The sequence below is a fragment of the Pleuronectes platessa genome, chromosome 6, assembly GCF_947347685.1.
Source record: "Pleuronectes platessa chromosome 6, fPlePla1.1, whole genome shotgun sequence".
NCBI classification, from domain to species: Eukaryota; Metazoa; Chordata; class Actinopteri; order Pleuronectiformes; family Pleuronectidae; genus Pleuronectes; species Pleuronectes platessa.
In genome coordinates, this window is record NC_070631.1 from 28449162 (window position 1) to 28472755 (window position 23594).

Below are 23594 nucleotides of genomic sequence, written 5' to 3' on the forward strand. Positions count from 1 at the left end.
TGCTGTGTAACTATTTAAGTCCGTTGGAAATATTGGCATATTTACTTATTTAACTTTATTCATGTCCACTGTAACATATTTATGTTGGCTTATTTATATACATTATCTATTTATTTCTGGTTTTTTTTTTCCATTTCAAAATGCTACCTGAGAAGATTTTAAAAGGTAATCAAGAGAAAGTAATGATTTCCTCTGCATTGTTGAACAAAGAGGAAATATTTTAAGATATCAACTATGAATTGTTTTATATCTTATTATTTATTTAAAATACAGGGATCTTTTTAAGTGCAAATATTTTGTAAAAAAGTTTTTAATAATTTTCTAAAAAATAAATTTTTGGTGCTTATGTTTGTATGATTTTCCTTTTTAATTTCCACAAACTATTTTCAGTACATTGCAATACACTGTGAATATTGAGCTGCACATATTGGGTATTTATTTGGTGATGAAGAACAAAGTGATGGTGAATATTTATTTTGTATCGTCTATGTGTTAATGTTTGTGTATAGATTAGTCTTTAAGTTGCTCTTGAAATAAAAGTTAACCCACAGTGCATGTGGACTGGATTCATTTTGTTTGGGTGTTAACTCTTAAAATGCTTTTAACTCATGCCCGTTTAATACAAGTTGCTGTAGTACAACAGCTATTCTTGCTGTATATTTTTGTGGTTTACTTATTCCCAAAGGTCAGTTATAAATGGTACATTTCTATTATTGTTTAATTATTATTTCATATATACAATGTTCTCTGGTCTTTTGACCACTCAAAGTGCTTTATAATGGGCCACATTCACCCAATCACGTACTGATAATGCAGCATGAGAAGCATTTTGGGGCTCAGTGTCTTGCTCAAGGGCCAGGACATCCTGGGCTCCTTCCCAGCATCATCGCCAACTTTGGAAAAAAACACAAGAAAAGAAGCACACAGACAGAAGCCATTACCTGCTAACGAGCACTTCAAACCATAGTAGTTGAAATTAAAGCTGGACATTACAGCTCTGAGAAATCGTAACACACTTCTTACATCCTATTCATCATATCCTTTGGCTACTTTTCTACTGGTGTCATTTTGCAGTCTCACACCTTGACTTCTGAGGCTGGTGCAGATGTTTGAGTGCACAATTGCTCCAACATGTTGCACCTTTGTGTCAGTCTACTGGCAATTTGAATTCTGTTTTTCATGTGAGGATAAGTACGACTGACAGTTTTCAGTGTATCAAGTATCTACAGAATCAAAACAGAGGAAAAAATTAAAATCATTAAGTTTTCATTTAAGTACATGAGCTGCTATTAATAACAGTTTGAATGTGAACATAAGGTGAACATGGCCCTGGTCTTACATGTTATTGGATCATGATCACATTTTGTGGTACAGACAATCGTCATTTTTATACACTGTGGCTCACTTGTTTGAGGAGTGGGCAGCATCAGTGTGTTGTTCGGGAAAGGATTCAAAGCCCGCTAGAAGATCATTTTATTAGGTTTAACTTAAACTGAAGTTAAAGGGAAGCATGAGATGAGTGAAGAAAACCACAAACCAGGAAGACAATGCCATTTACTCATTTTAATGGTTAAAAAAATACTTCTTTGACGAGGGACCAAAACAATTATGGCCACCAAAAGATGACAGGTGGAGCAAGATAAGATGAGGTAAATGTTTTTGAGGAGAGAAAACAAAAAAGGCACAATTCACAATAAATCATGCCCCCAAATTCATAATAACAATAATAATCATAATAATTATAATAACAATAATAATAGCAGTACAACAACTAAAATCTGAATTTCTGCAACAACCAAAAATTCAGGCCAGTCATTATACAAGGCAAGCCTGATAGGGTCCTCCTATGTGCTCTGACCAAATCAGGCTTCTGTCCACTGAGCCTGAGTCCTGTTGCTGATACTGTACACAGAAAGCAGTACGGCAGTGCACAAGGACTTCAACATGCTATCTAACCACCAGACATGACACGCAGAGTTTGGAGGGACCGATGCAATCGTCGTGGCAGAAAGCACCACAGCCTTGGCACATGATCATGGCTTTGAGGCGGCACGAGCACTTGAGCGCCACCTCCTCAGCTGTACTGTCAGCAAAGGCCTGGATGCTAAGGGTGGTCTGGCTGGAGGTCAAGCGGGGACGCAGCTGGAGCACACTATCCGTCATGCTCCTGGAGAAACCACCATTGTCCATCACTGACACATTGGCTGTGTAGCTTACTGCTCCAACACTGCCCGCTTTCTTGGGCAGCTTCCCATACAGTTGGAAGGGAAGGGAGGAGGAAGAGGAGGAGGGTGAGGGAGAGGAGGAGGTGGAGGGGGAGCCAGATGAAAAGGAAGCTTTGCCATGCTCCTTTTTAGCCATCCTAGCAAAAGTCATCTCCATATTGAGGAGTCCCTCCATTGCCCCTCCACTAAGGAAGCTTTCCACAGAGCTCACAGGCTCTTTTTTGGTAATACTCATGGGTACAGTGGGGGAGGATTTGGCAAGAGCCTGGCAAGAGGGTCGTGCAGCATCTTCATTCTTTATGGTAGGTGCAGGAGAAAATTGCTGTTGTTGAGGGTGGAGGAGCTGAGACGGTTGGGGCCGCCAGTTGATCTTAATAGTAGGTAAAACCTCTGTGGGACAGGTGTCTGCATGAGGGGGGGATGGCCTATTAGGCATAGTCCGGTGGGAGGGCTGGGGCCTGTCTGGAGTGGTCCCTGTTGAGGGCTGAGGGCCACGGGAGTCTTTGATAACAGCAGACTCCACTGTAGTCTGGGAGCTAATGTCTGTCTTACTTCTGGAGGACAAAGCACTGAAGGAGGAGGGTGGCAGAGAAGTGATGACTGGGACAGCCCCAGGGGCCTGCTGAGATTGATGCTGTGATACAGCTGGGGCCTCCATTAGACACGAGACTGGATGGCCTATAGGAGACTTGTTGTGGCTCTGAGAAAATGCATTGAGTTCTAAAGCAAGAGACTGGGCTGACACCTCAGGCCTGTGACGAGGCCCAGGTATCCTGGTTAGTTGTGGCCTGGGTTGTGCCTCTGGCAATCGGCTAATCTCCAGCCTGTTGGCAGAGTGTGAGGGTAAAACTTTCTCCAGTGGCAGGCTACCCTGCAGCAGCTGAGTGACTAAAGGGTTGTTGGCCTCCACACTCGACACTGGTCTGACTGAGTTGGCCAATCTCTTGGAGGCAGCTGCTGCAGTCAGTTGAGTGACAGAGGGCTTTAGGCCTTCACAGCACTCTTCTTCAGCAGAATTCTGTCTGGCAGTTCTGCCATCATCTCCAGGTTCAATTTTGACCACAACGTTGCTATCCCTGAGGCCTTGTGGGAGGGCTTGGGGAAGTGGCAGGTGGTTGTGACAATGGGAGCGGCTCTGTAAAGGGTTAGACAAGTTGCTGGGGAAGCAAGGCATAATGACGGTCTGACCTTGGCGACCAGAAACGTGGGCCTGGATGACCGGCTGCTGGTTCTGAGGAGAAGGGCTGCAGCTGAGCAGTTGGCTGTTTCTCTGGGTGCTCAGTGTGGGGCACCAGTCCTGGTCAAGCTGCGGCTGCTGCTCATCTTCCTGGCACTCATCCTCACAGTCTGAAGCAGTTTCTGTGGAGTCGCTATGTGTCCCCGCCTCGTCTTCTTTATCTCCTCCGGAGACAAAATTCTGGGTAGACGATGTGTCTGTAAGTTGGTTCTCTAACACTGAATGAGAGAGAGGCTCCTGGGCGTCCATATGGTGGGAACCATGCTGGATAACACCACCCATTCCAGCCTCTTTCCCTTGTTCCTTATCTATGGGCTGACAGGAACTTGCCAGCGTCTGAATAACGTCCACACCTTGAGCCCCAAATCTAGGGAGGGAATCTGGGATTGAGGTTGGGGCCAGTGGGATTTTTTCACAACTCTTATCTGACCTCTCTATGGGGACAGCGGCAGACTGGCCTTGCCTGGTCGGCTGGGCAGCCAAAGGCTCAGCTACAGTGTCTACAGCTACAGGCTCTGGAGAAGGCTTGACAGCTATGTTATCTGTTTGCCCAATACAGGTTCTCTGAACACTGGCTGATGTTGCTTCTATTTCCTCTGTAGCCTCTGGGCCCCAAGCTGCCTCCTCTTGAGGAGGGCTTGGGGTTTGTAAAGGCTCCAAGGACATGGATGTTAAGGTAGAAGATAGGGAGGGCTGGGGTGTGGGATCTACACTGAGACGCAGTAGTTGTGTTCTAGACAAATTAGCGCCCAAAGACGATCCCTGCTCCTCCTCTCTGCTTCCTGCTCCTCCTCCTCCTTCTCTTCCTCGTCTTCCTCCTCCTCCTCCTCCTCCTCCTCCTGGCTCGATAGGTCCTGGATGCTCTTGTGCTCTTCGTCTGTTGCTGCTATCCGGTAGCCCAGAAGCAGGCCGCAGCCTGACTGCGGCCGGCCCTGCCCCCTCGCCAGAGGCTGCAACAGCAGCAGCGGCCTCGCGCTGGGCCCGGGCTTGTTGGGCACGGGCTTTGATGTCTGCCAAGGTGCGTGCGCCCCCCGTCCCCGACCGCCGAGAGCCCTCACCGGGAGGCACGATCCGTGGGCAGATCTGGTAGGTGGGGTGCCCTTTAACCCAGGGAGGTTTGATTCTGGACAGTTGGATCTGGGACAGACACACAAGGACAGTGAGTACCACCTATCCTAAGGAACAACTTATTTCAGAAAAGCCAAATCAATTTTGTGTGAAGGTTTATCTCACAAAGTCTTACCCGGATAGGCGGCACCTTGGGTTCTTCTGTTGTCGGCTGCGGCTTCTCCGAACAGACACTGTCAATTGTGGTACGAAAGGACTGACGGTCGTCGATCCGCGGCCTCTTTTCGGGGAAGCTGGAGAAGGCCTGACTCTCATCTGGCCTTCTCTTCTGCTCCTTAAGCTGAGCATTGGGTACAGTTGTGCTGGCTGGGCTTGCCGAAGGACTGCTCTCTCGGCTGCTGGTGGCGGTACCCCCTGTGATGGAAGTGACCACTGAGGCAGTATCATCAAGGGGATCGGCTGCAACTGCAGCACTGGAGGATGCTGATGAGGATGAAGAGGAGTCTAGACCTGCGGCAAAAGCTCCTTGTTCATCTGAAGGTGAGGAGGGTGAGGAGGCAGGTGAAGAGGCAGATGAAACGGAAGAGGAGGAGGAGGAAGGGGATGAGGTGGAAGCCAGGACAGGTGCAGGCTCTTCAGGGAGTAGACAGGCGGTAAGTTCAGGCTCCTCATTTGCACTGATGCCAGTAGGGCTGGGAGTGGGAGTAGGCGTAGGAGATGGGGCTGGCAAACACACTGACAACTGATTGGGTGAGGGCTTTGGCTCAATGAGGGCACTCTCAGATGGAAGCTCCACACCAAACTCTGCCTGCAGCACCACCTCTCCTTGAACCATTGTATTGTCAGACATTGGAGAGGCAATAGAGTCAGCTGAGATGTCCACTGCAACACTACTCTCAGTTGCTTCTTCAGGCTGTAAGGTAGGAGCAGGGGCCTTGCATAGGGTCCTGCGTGCCCTGCGACGCAGGTCAGCCCGCGTGCGTCTCCTCATCCTGCCATCTCTCCTTCGTCGACCTACGCTGCGTCTCTTGGGAGCACCAGTTGCGACAACAGCAACATCACTGTCGAGCACACTGGCTGCAACTTCATTGGTTTCACTCATGGTAAGCTTAAGGGACTCCTCTCGTGTCAGTCCAGACCTACAGATACAAAAACTACAGTTAAGTACATTATAAAAACAAGACGCAAAATGGCCATGATTGATTAATCCTAACCCTAGTCAAAGTACAAGAAAATAAGTGGCTTAAAACTAAATGACTGTCTGCAATGATCAGTTTTAATGTGGTGGCTGATCATAGCACATCAAGACTCTAAATTATACTACTGATACTTTTGAGTGTTTAATGTGCAATAAACTACTAATAGCTTATTTAACTACTTCAAGTATGACCAAACCCCTGCCATGAATGTTGAATGAACAGTAAAATCAGACTTACTTTTGCCCGTGGTATTCTTCAAAGAACTTTTCCTTCCATGCCTCAACCTTCTTCTCTTTCTCCATCTCCTGTCGAAAACGCACCTGCATCTCATGGGTGAACTCACCTAAAAAGGTTCAAGCACATGTAAAGATTACTCTACAGGAAACTGTAAACAAATACAATAGTTAAGCTTGGCATTAACCAAGTGACTTTAGAAATGTTCATTTCTGCCTCACACTACACGTAAATAATCTGAGATGAAAGTAGAAGCTCACGATTTATGTGCTCACACTGTACAGAACGATTGTCTTGCACAACCAAGCTCAATTGGCTCCTGATCTGGACTGGTATTCTTGTCGAAGAAGAGGTCGAAGTTTGTTTGCTAAAAATTCTCACAAGGGAGAAACATTCTGCCTTGATCAAGTCTTTCATTCTACTTGACAAAAAAATTTAAAATAAAAAGCATCACCATTTGGATACACATAAGACATGGGCATTTTTATAAACTATGTTTCAGGCTACTGTATTGTAAAGAGATCACTACCGACACACTGATTGTGATTCTGTAGGAACCTTCCACACCACAAAGTGAGCTTTTCGTTTGAATTCTGCTGCTGGTATTTATGATTTCCTCACCTCCTTAATTTACAACCTTTTTTCATCTACTTCTATCACTTGTACAACTTCAAAACATTCCTATCACCAACTCACCAAGAAAACAAGACCAACTGTGAGTTTCATGATAAGACCATAACATTTTGGCACTATCCAAAAGCATTCTTATAGATCTGTATATAGACTGATCCAGAATTTTCAATGTCACCCATGGCAGCCATTTATCAAATTGTCAGTGCTTTAAGATAAGAATATTTAACAGGGTTTAACATGTTGAATTAATTTACTATACATGGCTCTTGGGAATAGCCATTTGGATAATAAATGTGTCTCCTTGACTTATGTTTTATATTCTTGTTTTTATTTGTTTTTCTTTCTGAAGCACTTAGTAACAGCTGTTTAGAAAGGTACTATTAATGAAAATCTATGTTGGCCGCCATTTTGCAAGATGGCAGTCGTAAGAAAATTGGAGTAGTCTGATACCATTTAGTCTGACCAATCACTTACCTTCAGCCAGCCTTTCCTTCCAGCTCTGGGAGGCATGGGTGAAGAACTCGTTATTTAGAGCTGAACTACTCAATCTGGCCATTCCATCAGGCCCAATCTGAAAAGTGAGAGGCTTCAATGAACACACAGTAGGAAAACAATCAAATGTAATTAATTAATCTCAGAAATTGAGTGGCCTGTATCATAGCGTAACTGAGCTTTACAAAAATTATATTATGCAAAAGCAAATATACAGAACAATTGAACTACAATATGCAACCTGTCCTCATTTGCACACCATTCTCACACGAGGCGGTTTTGCACCTGAACCTGACATTTATGTTGCACACAAATATTGTTTTTCTTTGTCATTACTCATTCTAAGTTGCATGATAAGAAATACCCTGGGTTTCTATATATCTAAAGCTGTATATCTAATCTATTTCAAACTTGATATGTGATACAAGGAATTGCAGTGGAGAATTTGGTCCAGTTTAGATAAATGACATTACAAAATACATATAGAATAAATAGGCAAATGGTGATCTGTAGCAGCAAGGGCTGGGAACCATCAATGTGACCAAAACCCTGGGTCAACATTGGTCCAAGCATGATCCTCAGGACAATAAGCTACAACCAAAAAAACTTGCCCTCAATCATCTACAGTAAATGGACTGCATTTATATCTATATAGCCCTTTTCAGTCTTAGACATCACTCAAAGCACGTATACACATTCAGACAGCACTACTATGTGGTATGTTTTCATTTTATAACAAATTGACACTCAGGCATTAGGGGCAATTTATGGTGTCTTGTCCAAGGACACTTCAGCATGTGGACTGGAGGAGCTGGAGGACCACCTTCACTTCCTGAGCCATAACCAGCATACAGTGTATGAGTATTTTAGACAAACACCAACTAGTGTGGTGCTCTGTCATCTAAATTTATAATCACAGCAGAACAACTTCTCTGCACGAGTGCTTGAAGTGAAACCAAACTTTGTTAAGACAGTTCTTTATTAGGGTATGCAACATAAAAGCCTGGGATAAACAACAGAAAAACCACATACTTGTCGGTCCACCTCTGGCAGCAACTGCAGCAGCTGCTGCTGAGAGTGTGTGGGAAAGGCTGAGAAGGTCCGCACATTGATGAGGGCTCTGATGTTAGTGTTAACCAGGATTGAGCCTGGTGTCTCAAAGTCTACATCCACTCCTCCTCGACTCCTCTTCATGGGCCCTGACGCAGAAAAAAAACATGTTTACTCAGACAGCTTCTGAAGCAGTGTGCAGGTCCATGGAGTCAGTCACCACACACAATACTTTTAAAATCACACAGCAAAACATTAATATTATATTAGATATCCGGCCCTCAGATAACTGGTGAGAGAATTTACTTAACCTTTATTTATTGTAGTAACAGTGTGCTTTCTATCTTCTCTAAGTTTTTTCTGCTGGTTGTCAGTCAGTCAGTTATGTCTGTAAAATGCATCTCGAGAACTGTTCAACTTATCAGCTTCACAATTGGGAAGTGTATTTTTAAGAGCGCTAAAAGTGCAGTGTCAAATTTGGTGCGATTTGTAAATGGCTTACATTCAATATTGATACAAATTTGTATAAACAGACAAACTGCGGCTTGCAGTCAGTGGGGCTGGGGTAGCATGGCCTATTAGGCAGTCTGCAGACCAAGTTGAACCTGCCTTCTTCTACATCCTCAAATATCATACTGCAGTGATTGGCAACTGGTCCACCAGTAATAAAGTCTAGACCGCCAGGTCATTTAAATAATTTGATAATTTGTAATTTACCATATCGGACTGACTCAGGTGTTGCGAATGCTGATCTTTGTCATGGCAAAAATATTCATAGAATCACTTGCTGTTTGAAAATTTCCCTTTAAAGTAAAAGCAAAATGTTATTTTTGTATCTAGAATGCTTTATATTAAGCTGAATTACAGAGCTTTTATATAACCGACATGTTATGTATGAAAAAATAACATCAGTAAAGTAAATCAATCTAAGTTATATAAAAGCCATACACATGAACAGTAATAAACAAAACTCAGCTTCATTTTATAAAAAACACTGAGTGGATGCACAAAAGCTGAATGAACTCTGCACCATAGACTGTTCTGCAAACAACAACCAGCACAGAAACAATAAAAATAGAGTATATTGTAGAACTGTTTGAGCAGGACTCACTAATGTCAATGACAAATTCTGTGGTCGCTGCAGAGCAAAAATATAAAAACACATCTATTATTCACTTTATTAAAAGAGGAGATTAAAAAAAAGAGTTTGTTAAGAGCATTTCATCTGCCGAATACTGACAGAAATCTCTGTCTGTCTTACAGTTTCAAACAGGAAACTGCCATCAGCATTACCACAGGCCAAGTAAGAAGCCCAATGCAAACAGACAGGCCAATCAGAAATACAGTTTCTGACTTTCATTTCTGCTGTGTTGTTGTTCTAGGGACAAAACAGAGGTCCTTACCTGTTGGGACATGCTCTCCATTTACTTTAAGAGGGGTGAGGACAACACGAGGCATCATGACTGCTTTCTTCCTCTGCCTCCCTGACTGTAGCAAGCAGGAGGAGATAGTTAGTATATACAGTAGCAAATTCCCTTTAAAGATCCAACTGAAACATGTGGAAGATTTAACTTATAACTAGAATTGTCTCACTGTCAAAAAAGGGCAACCTGAATGACACTGTAGAGCTGATCAAACATTTTTGGGAAATGAATACATTTAAAATGTCCATCGTAAACTTCATGCAGGGTGCTGACCTGTCTGGATCGGCTCAGTCTGGTCTGAGTGTGTTGAGCATGTTGGCTCTGCTGTATGTCTGTGCGTCCCTGCTGTCCTGCTGCTCTGCTGAGGCGGGTCTGAGGCTGGGTGCTGGGGGCCTGAGGCTCTGTGGAGCAGGAGGTGCTGGACGAGCTCTCATCCACCGAGGCTTAAGTCAGGAACAAATACACTAAGGTAAATTCTCTCACACATTTATGACAGATGCAAGTAGTCTATGAACATTTACAAGATAGGAATACACACTTTGGATTCACATGATAAAGAAAACATTGAAAACATTTCCACACCTGAAAACGCATATCACAGGGCCACTCAAGTCTAAACAGGAAGGCTATATACTGGGAATTGTCAGAGATTGGTAATAATCGTTTGTCTCCCCTGCATGTAAACAGTTGTTGTGGCATTGAAGTAGCCTGAGGCTCATGTGCTTAAGGCACTTCACAGCATAGCTCAGCACAACTATAACCTCTACAGGATGCATCATTGTTCGATATAATGAAACAGTAACTGAGGTAGGGTGTTACCGTCATTGTCTCCGCTGGCGGCAGCAGTGGTCTCAGTGGAGTCACAGCTCTCCTGCCCAGTGGCCTCAGAAGGGCCAATGGGGACAGAAGCCGAGCCTACTGCAGGGGTGCTGCTGCTGGAAGCTAGCTGGGAAGTACTGCCAGCCGCCTCAGTTGATGCCTCTGACTCTGAGGTGGTCTTTGTCCACTGGAGGGCGTTCTTCTACAACATGTCAACAGTAAAGTTATAAGTATCCTCTTCTTCTACAAAAACACAATTTTCTCTGCATGTGTAAGGAATATGGTTAATAGTGAATGTACTAAATTAACAAATATATCACTCATCTTCAGGCTTTCTTACATCGGTTATCCCAAAAATACAGAATAGTTGATAAAAAGTCTGCATTTGGTTTATAAAGCTACTAATGGTCTAAACCTAGAAAAAAAAAAAAAATCACAGATCTCCAGATTCCACAATTTACTCCCATGTCACTTAAAGGAATCCTTAACGGAAAAATTATATATCACTCATTATCTACTCACAAAAATTTACGTCGTTAAAATGGGTTTGCGCTAACGTCGTTAATGACGCGTTTAACTGACAGCACTAGTATAATATGATATGACTCTTGACAGTAAAATAAAGTCACAATCAAGAGGCAAATTAAGTGTTGAGTGAAGAGGATTGTGTTTGATTACCTTTAGGGTGAACAGGCTCATCCGTCCGGGCAGCTTAAAGAAGATGCTATTCTTAACTCTGTCCCCCCTTACCTGAGAGTGCAGCATTGTGACCAGGCAGGCCAAAGGAGCTGTTCCACTGTACACATACATACATACACACAGAGAGACAGAGGTACAGAGACAGAGAGAATATGATTACACACAGTGGGTCAGACTAAAGACATTAAACCAAAGGTTTAGGGTTGTGTGACAATACACTAACATGATGTTTGGAACATAGCAATTTGAGATCTTTTTCAGGTCTTAATAAAACATATATAATATACTATACATATATAATTTCTCGATTCTTAGGTGCATCGAGATGCATAGACACAAGATAATGGATTTATGTTCTCTGCTACATGAATTTTTTTGCAATGTCCCGCCGCTGCATAATTCTGACTACCGCTGCTCCAGGAGGAGAGGATATTATGTTTTAATTCTAATGTCAGACTGAATATTCTGAAGAATTTAAAGTTCATTGGTCTTTGAAAGGGTGTAGTTGCAGGATTATGATCTAATATTGTTTTTTCATTGGTATGAAATTGTTTCAAACTGATGACAATATCATTTATCACAATCATCACTCCTGAGTGTGGTTTTTGAGCGTGGTTTTTGTTAATCTTCATCACAGAGAAAAGCGTGTGGGTGAACTTGACGGGACAGGCACTGGAATCTCTGGAACGCTGGAAAAATAATTTAATAGCGCCAAATACTTGGCAGGTGAGGAGGGGCGCTCACTCCAAGTGCATCTAGCCGGGCATTGCGCATTGTGGCTCGGTCAGTGGAGCCCGTGCACTCCGCCTGGCTCTCTGTTCTGCGGGGCTGTGTGCACCCTGGCTTGGCTAGTGGAGCTTTTGCATGCCGCCTGGCTCTCTGGCCGGAGGGAGATGGAGAGAGAAAGATGGAAGGAAAAAAAGAGAGAGATAAGCCTAGAAGACATGGTGAACTTATGGGGAAAAATTATTTAATATCATCAAATACTCTGCAAGTGAGTGCAGTGGAGATGAGCCCTTGCTCGCTCTGTGTGTGTCTAGCCGGGCATTGCGTACGTTGCTCGGCCTATGTAACCTGTGCACGCCACCTGGCTCTCCCTCTGCGAGTGGAGAGGAGTGCACGCTCGCTCTGTGTGTGTCTAGCCAGGTATTGCGCATCGTGGCACGGCCCACATAGCTTTATCAAAAAAAAGTTCGGTCCTATTTACTGGCGGGCCAGTAAAGATAGACATTTGATATGTTATTATATTAATGCGGGTGATATATTTAAGTCAGTAGGGGGCTACAGTGCCTCTAGTAAAAGAAAGTTTGTCCGGAGCCATCGAAAAAACTCTGAAGGATTCACCGACAGATGCAAAAATGAAAAAGACAAAAGGAAAAACAAATATCTCAGGATGAAAATGTGGCGAGTTGAAGACACCGACAAAGGTGCCAAGCGAGATTTGGTGACAAAGTCCAACGTCTGTGTTGATGTGCTGGAAACAAATACACGTAATCTCTGCAGTGGTATAAATACCTTATGTCCTGTATCTGCCTGTTGCAACATCCCTTACCTGAACCCCAGAGAGATATCTTGGTTGTTGTGATCGGTCTGAGCGAAGAATCTCCTGCTAAGTTGCTAATTAGGGCTGTGTTTGGCTGCTAATTTCCCAGAATGATTTGATTCCAATTCACAAGGTCTCGATTTGATTTCAATTCAGCTAAGGATATTTGAGTTGCTTGGATATGAAAGAGTCTCCTCGAACTAAAGCTGTTAACTGCTTAAGGAAACCTCTTACATGGTATATTACAAAAAAATATTAAAGGGGACATTATTTTTGGTCAAAATTCCACAAGGATAATTTAAAACAGCACCCTTTTTACCCTGTCTAAAACAGCCCTCCTCAGATTGACCTGTTTTGAGTGCCCCGCCCCCCTCACCCCCGGTGAGCCTGGCCGCGAGAGCCCCAGCTCCCAGCAAAGCCCTGCAGTGGGAGCAGTGGGAGCTTGAGCTGGCGCAGCATCCTTCCACACTGTTGAGTCAACATTTAGAGGTGTCCCAGGGGTCCCTTGTTTATGCGGCCACTTAACGCTAGGATGAATTTCCCTAGGGTTCGCGAGCCTGGCTCCCCGGCTAGCGTTAGCTCGCAAGCTCACCAGGCCGGTGGAGCCCCGCTAGCAGGGTTTCCCCCAGTGCTTTATAGGCCTGGCGGGCCGCCAGGCTAAGCGTTGCTTGTTTATTTATTTAAAAAAAAAATAATGTTATGCACCAGAAACATGATACCAAAGACGGTATTGCGCTTTTAACCGCATCTGTTGATACGGTTGAAACCGCAATGGCGACATCTTATGGTCAGTATGTGAACACATAAGGTGAGAGGTCAGGTGTATTTTTCCATCACCTGAACCTCCAAAACCACGACCTGTCTCTACCACGCAACAACTTTCGCAACGGTAAAAAAAAAAAGAACCTTGGACTTTTTCTTTTTCCGGAGTCGGGGGAGCACTGGAGGAGACGATGAGGCCGCTTGTTCACCCCCAGGCCAAGCGGAGAGCATCGCCAGCGAGCCGACCGAGCCGCGGCTCGATGATGAGGCAGAGCCAGAGCTAGTTAGCGCGTCGGATGTTAGCACGTCGGAGCAGCCTGCTGCGAGCCGCGATGGTAAACATCGAAGTAGCGGATTTAACCCAAAGTGGTTAGGTGACCCTAAATTTAGCGGATGGTTCTACAAGACCGAGTATGGTAAGCATGTTTTGTACTATTAAAATATCAACAATATTATGCTCGCTAATTTCATATTGGTTTTTAATTTTGCTATTAAATTCAGCATTAGATACGCTTTGTTTTAGCTGTGGCCTTTTGTGTGTGTCGTTCTTAGGTATGTTTTGCCGGGTGTGTCGTAGTCACCGCCAGAGGGCAACACAAGGATGCTCAACGAGAACTTTCATTGAAGCTCCTTGTACTACGTTCAGGCAAGATGTGCTAAACGCACATATTGGGTCTCTACACCATCGGACAAGCATTGAGATGGCCGCAATCTTAAGCAAAAGTAAACAATAGGTGGGTTTAAATGCTTTTACTGGCTGCTAAAACATGAAATTTCCCACCATACAAATTATGGAGCCTTGCTTGTGGATGAGTCCACAGATATGTCCATGACCAGGCAATTGGATATACATATTAGGTACTACTACAGTACTACTAATTTTACAATGATAAATCTGACCTTATGCTGGATAAATGAAAATAATATTAATAAAAACATTTTAGGTACCTGGACAGAGAAGGCCAACTTTTTTGTCAGTTTCTTGACATGGTGCCACTAAATGATGGTAAGGCAGATACCGTTGCAGATGCCATTCGTGAGGTGATTACAGTCAAAGCCATACCAACAGATCGGATTTTTGGTTTGGGGACAGATTGTGCTGCTGTGATGACAGGTAAGAACTGAAAATAAGTTTAATTTGAGGTATAGTTACTATTTATCTCTAACTAAGTACTGATTATTGTAATATCTATCTTTAAGGAGGCCAGAATGGTGTTGCCAAAAAGCTGACAGACTCCTGGCCACAGCTAGTGTCTGTGCACTGTGCAGCACACCGCCTTGCTCTTGCGTGCAAAGATGCTGCAGACAACGTGCCATTCATGAAAACGTTCTGAGGGCACCTTCAAGGCCTGCACATTTATTTCAGAAACAGTGCCAATCGCACAGCTGTGCTGAAAGCAGCTTCCAGTGTTCTAGGAGTGGACAGCCTGAATATAACTGTAAGCAATCTAATAATTTTTCTTTGAAACAAACTGTTTGCAAAAATTGGCTATACAAATTGCCTTTCCCTGCCTTGCCTTTTCTACATTTTAAGATAATTTTTCCACACCATTGTCTTTGATTTTATGTGTCCTCTTTATATGTTCTTTGGACATTAGGAGGTGAAGGACACAAGATGGCTGTCCCAAGACACAGCCATTTCAACTCTTCAGAGGAATCTGGCAGCTCTTGCTGAGGAAGCAGAGAAGAAGGACCCTGTAGCAAGGGGCCTTTAGACATACTGTGCAACATACAGGTTTGTGGCTGCCATCCACCTCCAGGCAGATGTCCTTCCCCACCTGACACGGCTTTCGAAGCTTTTCCAAAAGGAAGATGTCAATTCTTTGGCTATCAAGAAACATGTAAGTTGATTTAAAATGAGTACACATACACTTGTTTATGGAAAACTATGAAAAGCAAAAACAATATAGCTTTAATATACTCATTTAATATTTTAGGTGCCTGTTACAATTGAGGCCATTCGACAAATCAAGGAGGCAGGAGACAAGCAGCCACCAGGGTCATATCTCAGTGGGTTGGAAGATAGAGTGAAACGCCTCAACATACAGGCAGAGAAGGAGAGGAGACGCCACAGGGGTGATTATTTTGACCTCACCTCTTTTTGGACCCGTTTTCGCACTCAGGTATTGAATGTACAATGTTTCAAGTTACAAACTTAAAAGATAGTATAATAACCTGTAATTATACTAATTTAAAAAATCAAATTTTCAAAAGGTAATGGAGCCATACTTGGACCATCTCATTGAGCACCTTGAGGAGATTCTCACAGCTGAACATCCTAGGTGCATTTAACATACTCAGCCCACAAGCAGTGGAGAGGGGAGATGATGACTTTGAAGAGAACTTACAACTGCTTTCCCAAAAATTTCCCACTGTGGATGGCAGAGCAGCACTGCAAGAATGTACCAGCTTCAAGGTTCATGTGGGCCAGGGCATCTTTAAGGTAAGCAGCAGAAGCAAAATTTTGAATGTTTTTTTTTTTAACTTCTGTTTTCCTAACACTTTTTACTGTTTGCTTTATCCTACTAGGATAAGTCAAAGTTGGAGGTAATGCAGGAGCTGGCCTATGACTTTGATGAGCTGAAGCTCCTGTACCCAAACCTGGCCCAGTACTCTGCCATTGCACTGACAATTCCTGTGTCAAGTGTCAACTGCGAGAGAGATTTCTCGGCTATGAACAGGGTGAGTATTTTGTTTTCACTTTTCTGCTAGCAGTTTAAGTAGGTACACATTTGTTTAATGTCAGTTATGTGATTATTTTTCAATTTTATTACATTTATCCAAAGACTTACATTTTTTTTTTTTCAATAGATCAAGACCTCAGGAACAGGCTGCAGGGGAAAGCCTTACTGCCTGCCTCCGTATAAAAAGAAATGGTCCCTCTGTGGCTGATCTTGACTACAGTAAGGCTCTGGAGGAGTTCTTTCAGAAGCCGAGACTGATCACTTGCAGTGATCCAACCTGCACCCTGTGCAAGAAGTTAACGAGGTCACACAGCATACCTCTTCAGGCCCTGAGTTCCCTGTTCCCCCATGGCTCACTTTTTTATTTATGTTAATTTATTTTACAGAGTTTACAGAGTTTTGGGGACAGTAGACATGCCAGATACCCAAATTAACGTGTAGAAGCACTACAAAAGTGGAATTTTCATAATATGTCCCATTAAGGTAGGCAAGTCACGATAACAAGGTTTATTGGCAGTATAATTGCGAAAAATAAAACTACTTTTATACAACTGATACGATAATATTATAGCATAATCAGGCAAGTACATCCTTTCAACGAGCAATGAACTTCAAATACTTAAAAACTTTGAATTTAAGAAAATTCTGTCCGACATTAGAATTAGAATAAAAAGGCCGTAAGACCCTGACGGTGTGTCACCCTCCTGTCTGAAAGCCTGCGCTGATCAGCTGGCTCCCATCTTCACACGGATATTCAACAGATCTCTGGAGCTGTGTGAAGTCCCCTCCTGCTTCAAATGCTCCACCATCATCCAAGTTCCTAAGAAACCCTACATCACTGGACTGAATGACTACAGGCCCGTCGCCCTGACGTCTGTGGTCAGGAAAACCTTCGAAAGACTGGTGTTGACCCATCTGAAGGGCATCACAGGCCCCCTGCTGGAACCTCTGCAGTTTGCCTACTGGGCAAACAGGTCAGTGGATGATGCAGTCAACATGGGGCTGCACTACATCCTGCAACACCTCGACTCCCCAGGGACCTATGCAAGGATGCTGTTTGTGGACTTCAGCTCAGCGTTCAACACCATCATCCCAGAAGTCCTCCTCACCAAACTCATCCAGCTCACTGTGCCTGCCTCCACCCGTCAGTGGATCACAAACTTCCTGATAGACAGGAAGCAGCAGTTTAGGCTGTGTGAAATAACATCCAGCATCCGGTCAGTCAGCACTGGTGCACCACAGGGATGCGTGCTCTCCCCACTGCTCTTCTCCCTCTACACTAACGACTGCATCTCAGGAGACCCATCTGTTAAAATCCAAAAATTTGCAGACGACACATCAGTCATAGGCCTCATCCGGGATAATGATGAGTCTGCATATAGGCCGGAAGTTGAACAGCTGGCCCTGTGGTGCGGTCACAACAATCTAGAGCTGAACACGCTTAAAACCGTGGAGATGACAGTGGACTTCAGGAGGAGTCCCCCCAGCACTGCAGCCCCTCACCATACTCAACAATACTGTGTTGGCTGTGGAATTTCCGATTTCTGGAATCCACAATCTCCCGGAACCTAAAGTTGGAACCCAACATCAATAAAATCATCAAGAAGAACAGCAGAGGTTTTACTTCCTGCGCCAGCTTAGGAAGCAAAACCTGCATCAGGAGCTGCTGATACTGTTTTACACTGCACTCAACGAGTCGGTTCTTTGCATATCAATAACTGTCTGGTTTGGATCGGCCACCATCTGGATAAGAACAGACTCCAACGGACAGTCAGGTCTGCAGGAAAGATCATCGGTGCCAACCTGCCCACCATCCAAGATCTGTACACCTCCAGGGTCAGGAAACGGGCAGGAAAGATCATTGCAGACCCATCACACCCTGGACACAACCTATTCCGTCTCCTCGCCTCTGGTAGGCGCTAAAGATCTCTGTTCACCAAAACCTCCAGACACAAAAACAGTTTCTTCCCCCTTGCGTCTCACTAATGAACAGCCAATCCACTGTGGCACTGTGCAATAACCCTGGATCTTTTTAATGACCACTGTACAAATACTCCCGAAGTTATATTATATTATATCACCCTCACTGTATAACAGTAATACTCATACCGTTCAATATTTATCCCTGCACTTCTTTTCTTAGACCATCGCACTGTTTGTATTTTGATGTGTATTCTATGTAAGCACACTGAGAGCCACTTCACCATGTCAAATTCCTTGTTTGTGCAACTTAATTGGACAATAAAACCTGATTCTGAAAATATTAAGTTATCCTAAATTAAATAAACGACACACAACTAAAACGAATAATATTGGGTCCAAGTTGACAAATTACATCTCTTCACATCTTGTGTTGGCAGGTTTTGAGACTCGAACCTCATGTAATCTAGAGCGGATCATATAAACACAGAGCAATCCCTTCAGTACTTAACGTGTCCTAATAACTTCTGATTAGTGATTATTGTTATCATGCAAAGTGAGCACAGGTCAGCGGGACAGTGTGGAGGGAGGACAGAATATGAAAAAGGAATAGTTTGGTTACTGAATTGTATCCAACTCACCTCCTATAGTCAGCAACATACAGAGTAGTCCATGTGGAGGGAAAGAAAAAATTTGTTAAAAACATACATACTGGTTTTTGATTCATGTGCACTGTGTAATAGGTTCACTGACTACTGAAAACAATAGCTTTAATATTTTAACTGCAGCAGCAGGGACTTGTACAAAACAGGATTGCAACCCCTAATCGATTCAAATTGATTCAGACAAATAATTGGCAACTCATTTAGTTATTGATTAGTTGAGTCTGTTATTGCTTGGCACACAGCCAATGCCCTGACCTTGTGTAGCTCATGTGACAACGTGATCTCCTCTTTGGATTAAGCATTTGAAAAATGGTGGAGAAAACATCACTAACCATACAGCGGAGACAAGTGTGTCGTCAAAGGTGTGGGAACAAAAAAAGACTTTGAAGAAGTCTGTTAGCTGTAAATGTGCAAAGTTCATCTCACATGGCACAGCAGCACATCATCACTTCAGGAGCACCTGAAGAGAAAAGATGTTGGAGTGGGTGAAGGGTATTACTTTGTCTTCTCTCAGTTTACAAGAAGATCTTTAACAAATAGAGGGTTCGTACCGCAGCGAAGTAGTGCTGCTGTGCCATGTGTAATCAGATAGATAGATGGATACTAGATGGATACCAGATGGATACTTTATTAATCCAGAGGGAAATTCAGAATTAAAAAGAATTAAGAAATAATCAGTATTGTCATCTAGTTTGTTGTTCTAACAAGTTGAGGATGTTTTGATTCCGCTTAATTCATAATTATGTTACACATGTCCGTAACACATGTATAAGAGCATTGTTCAAAAACGCAAATTTGCTTTTCAAGCAAACAACCTTAAAGGATCAAATGTAGCTTTTGTCTTTTTGTCCAATTAACTATCGATAAATCCAAAATCATATCCACGGATTCATCGATTATCAAATTGTTGTGTGTCTAAAAGTGTGTCTAACCTCATTTCCTTCAGTCCCTTGGTCTGGATGACGTGGAGAATTTGTTTGGGAGTCATGGGTGCATCGGAGAAGTTCTCCAACACCTGGAAAATATCCCCAGACTTTTTACCACACAGACTTACAAACACTTCTAGACACATCAGAACTTTTTTTTAGATTCCCAATTCTGTCAACTTCTACATTCATATCAGAGCTGAGCTCAAATAGGCTTCTCAAACAAATCTAAAAAAAGTCACTGGGTCTATTGTTGTCAAAATAGCTTGCTAATGATCTATAACGTAAGTTGGTACAGGGTTATCTTGAACCGAGCATCATTGTCTGTACTAAGCTGCTCCAGATGTTTTTCAAGTCTGTTGTTGCTATCACCATCTTCTTTGCTGTGGAATGGAGGCTGTTGTCGGCTCTAAGCTTGTCACGTTGGAGGAGGTGGCAAAGTACAGAATGCTGGCAATTTTGGAGAATGCTATGGAGCAGTATGGAGGCTTTTTTTTATGTTGTTTTCTTCACATTTGAAGAAATGTTCGCCATTTACTTCAAACTGAAACACGAGAAGTGTTTTGTGGACTCTACCCTGTCTTTCGTAAGAAGTCCCTGTTTTAAAATATATTACAGGCACCAACTAATATAGTTGCATGTGTCTTAGAAACAATGTCCATCAACTGTGTCTGAGCACCAGCCATCACTGATCTAAACCATAGTACATATGTAAAGGAACTCAAAGTTAATCTATTCACACCATTAAAATGTGTTGGAATGTGTCTCCTTTGACCACTCGTGATTGGATCTGACTTCTTCGCTATACATATGCAAATACAGATGAGCACAATTTCTATTAAACATTTCAAATTATATTTATTTAGCATCTGTGTCAATGTGCTGTTAACAAAAACACATGATCTCCACAGCAACATTTATACATTACATCCTGCTTCTGCATGCTGTGCCACCCCTCACCTGAATACTTTGGAAATCCCATGTCTGATAATGGCAATAGAATCACGGGGCATGGATATTAATACCAGGTCTGAACACAGGACATCAATGACACTCAAGGTGGAAAACACTCGTCTTATTTCTTCTCATAACTGAATGCTGTCCACCTGCATCTTAGTCCAATTTTGTATCTGAAATCTCAGATTTTTCTCCCGAGTTATTGTTTAGTGCAGATAAAATAACTATAATCCTTGATTTTAACATCCATATTAATGTTAACATAACAGCCTTAATTCTGCATCTAATTTACTATTCCAGTCAGCATATTAATGAGCCCAGTCACTGCTTTAATCACACTCTTGTTCAGACATGTGGCATAGAAGAGTGCCTATCTGACATTTTTTTAAGTTACCTTTAATTTATGTATTCATTACCAATTGTCTGTCTGTCTGTCTGAATTACTCAAAAACAACTTAAGCATTTTCCATATAATCTTGTGAAGCGGTGGAGCATGACCCAATGAGGATCTGTGCATGAGTGTGTGTTTACCTGAAACCTTTTTGCTTGTTTCACAGATTACAAACATGCAGTATCAAAACTTCAGCACAGCCAACATGACAGACCCGACCAGAATATAAAATTATTTTGACAATGGCCAAAATATATTGCTAGTTGCATCATCATCACCATGCATCTCCAGAAACATAGTTTCAACTTGGATCCAAAAAACAATGTTTTGCTTGCTGTGGGAGTGCATTACAGATTTGTGATCCCGTTTTGTTAGCCAAAATGAGTGTTACATTTGATTCTACACTAAAAACCAACCATAACACTGTAACATCATTTGATCCTTACAATGTCTGCAGTGAAATTCAAGAAGGGGCTGCATTGGTAAATACAACTGACAATTATCTTCCTTTCAAAGAGAATTAATTGGTCACTTTATAAGGATGAGAATTAATTAATTGACCAAACATCTAACATTTGAAATATAGGTTTAGCTCTATATTTAAATGTAGATGTATTTGGATCTCTGTGCTCATGTGTGCAGCGTTTTTAACATTGTCCATCAATTCAGTATACCATAGGCAGACTGTCCTAACTGAAGTGAACAGGAAGCCCCTCACTTCAACAAAGAGAACTAAAGCAAACTATTTTGTAAATGAGGGTTGGTGGCTTCGGAACAATAAATTATGCTTTCCCTTTGTCATTAAGGACCATTGTAGACTGATGGTGCAAATTGAATTTCCATTTAATATGTTATCCCTGTGAAAACATTCTGAAGCCGCTATATATTTAGGTATTTATGTAATATACCACCAATCCCAAAACAGTAAATATGGTTGTCTTTTCATCTGGGGGAAACGCCATCATTTAGAATGTTGGTTGCCAGAAAGAAGAAAGTACAAGCTTGACCCCCCATTACCAAAAGGTTTGACCTTACACAGAGGGCCATTCGTGCCCAAACTATTTGTGTTGCTTGATCCTTCAACGGGGTCCGGTTTAATCTGACAAACTGAGCTTAACTTTGATTTCCATTTGGTTCCAATGTGGATTCTCAAGACAGGCGGGTTAGTGGTTGACGCTAGCTTTTAGCAGGGCTAACGTTAGCCAGCATTATGGTCAACAACATAACCTACCTACTACTATGGCAAGTTAGGCGGTATAATAACGACACGAGTTTCACAACATCACACGTAGTCTAATGATTTGTTCACATAAAGTGAATAGTTGTCGCATTTCTACGACTAATGTTAGTCGGGTAGCTCAGATGATACTTAGCGTAATACTAGCATGTTCGCTGCCTAGCAAACAAAGAGCTCAGTACAGCAGAGGATGATGTACGCGTGCTAACAAGGGTTAGCATGTTGCGTAGCTTTTCGTGTTAGCACTCTGAAAGAAATGCAGCAAATGTTAAATGTGTCTTTCTAGTAACATTAAATCCTAAATGCATATTGGTTGGGTCAGCACTGGTATGTTATCAGCTAGCTGATAATAACGTTACAGCAGAACCCAGGCTGTAGTCGTGAGGGGAATTTTCAAACACAACAACACATCTGGATCCATCACTTTACATACATTCATACATACACAACAAGCAGTGCTAGTTGAATATAAAAAAGAATATGGAATATACCATACGAGCCGCCTCAGCCCAGGTCCGTTCCTTCTTTCTCTTTTGTTTGTCCTTCATTTCTTCTGCGCTGGTGTCTGCGGCTAGCCTGCTTTGCGTCTACAAAGCAACCTCAAAACGATGGCGGTTTAGCTGCTTAGCAAAATGGCTAACTACGTTCTATGTTAAAGCCAAGACAAGATGTTCCTTTTAGCTCAAGACAATGCTACGGTGCCTGCTCGTCTGTGAATACTACCACTACTGTGTCCAGTGTTTTGTCTAAACGAGCACAACAAACATCGTCTCTCTGTAGCTCTGTAGCACTGTAGCACAGAAGCAGAGTGAGTGAGTGCTGGCCGTGGTGCTGCTGCAGGACAAGCCTCTCTGGAATGCAATAACCAGGTCAAAGGTCAAACACTCCGTCCGGCCCCCCCGTATGCATTAATACATGTGAACAGATGTATGGAATAATCTCAGCACACACACACACACACACACACACACACACACACACACACACACACACAGACACACACACTTATGAATGTATGTATGTATGTATTAGATTCGATAAGATGGAAATGTATTTATCCAAACATCGTGGAAATTCACTTGTTACAGCAGCATAAAGGACAATAGAATTAAAAATAAAGAATTTAAAAGTTTAAAAGTTTAAATAAAAATAAATTAAACAAAATAAAAAAATGCAGAGTATGAACAGTCTGTACACAGAGGATGATTTGTACGACACACAGCAGTGCAGAATAGTACTAAAAATTGTGCAAAATATTTTTTGGGGCATAAAGTGTAAGTCAACATGACCAAAGCAGCAATTATTCAACATTCTGGAGGGTACTGTAGAGTCTAACAGCAGGGGGAATGAAGGACCTGCGGAAGCGATCCTTCTTGAGTGAGAGGTGTCCGTGATTGAATACAACTTTGCAAGCATCCTCCTGTCACCC

At 42.7% G+C, this 23594-nt stretch overlaps 1 protein-coding gene across 3 annotated transcripts; it reads right to left on the bottom strand.

The window, feature by feature from the left end:
• Positions 1-1548: 1548 nt before the first annotated feature.
• Positions 1549-23020, bottom strand: asxl1 (ASXL transcriptional regulator 1). 3 transcript variants are annotated; one of them, XM_053424500.1, is made up of 11 exons: positions 22657-23020; positions 19587-19669; positions 11060-11177; positions 10382-10583; positions 9836-10005; positions 9542-9626; positions 8121-8287; positions 7071-7167; positions 5967-6072; positions 4706-5669; positions 1549-4599 (listed from the first exon to the last, which is right to left on the bottom strand). In XM_053424500.1, the coding sequence occupies exons 1-11, from the start codon at positions 22711-22713 to the stop codon at positions 1948-1950; spliced, it is 4701 nt and encodes a 1566-aa protein (XP_053280475.1). In that variant the 5' UTR covers positions 22714-23020; the 3' UTR covers positions 1549-1947. The 3 variants fall into 3 exon arrangements, with proteins under 3 accessions (XP_053280475.1, XP_053280476.1, XP_053280477.1); XM_053424501.1 differs by lacking the exons at positions 19587-19669; positions 22657-23020 and adding an exon at positions 15734-18624; XM_053424502.1 differs by lacking the exons at positions 1549-4599; positions 4706-5669; positions 5967-6072; ... (2 more) ...; positions 9542-9626; positions 9836-10005 and having other exon boundaries at positions 10442-11179; positions 19586-19669.
• Between the last annotated feature and the right edge of the window lie 574 nt (positions 23021-23594).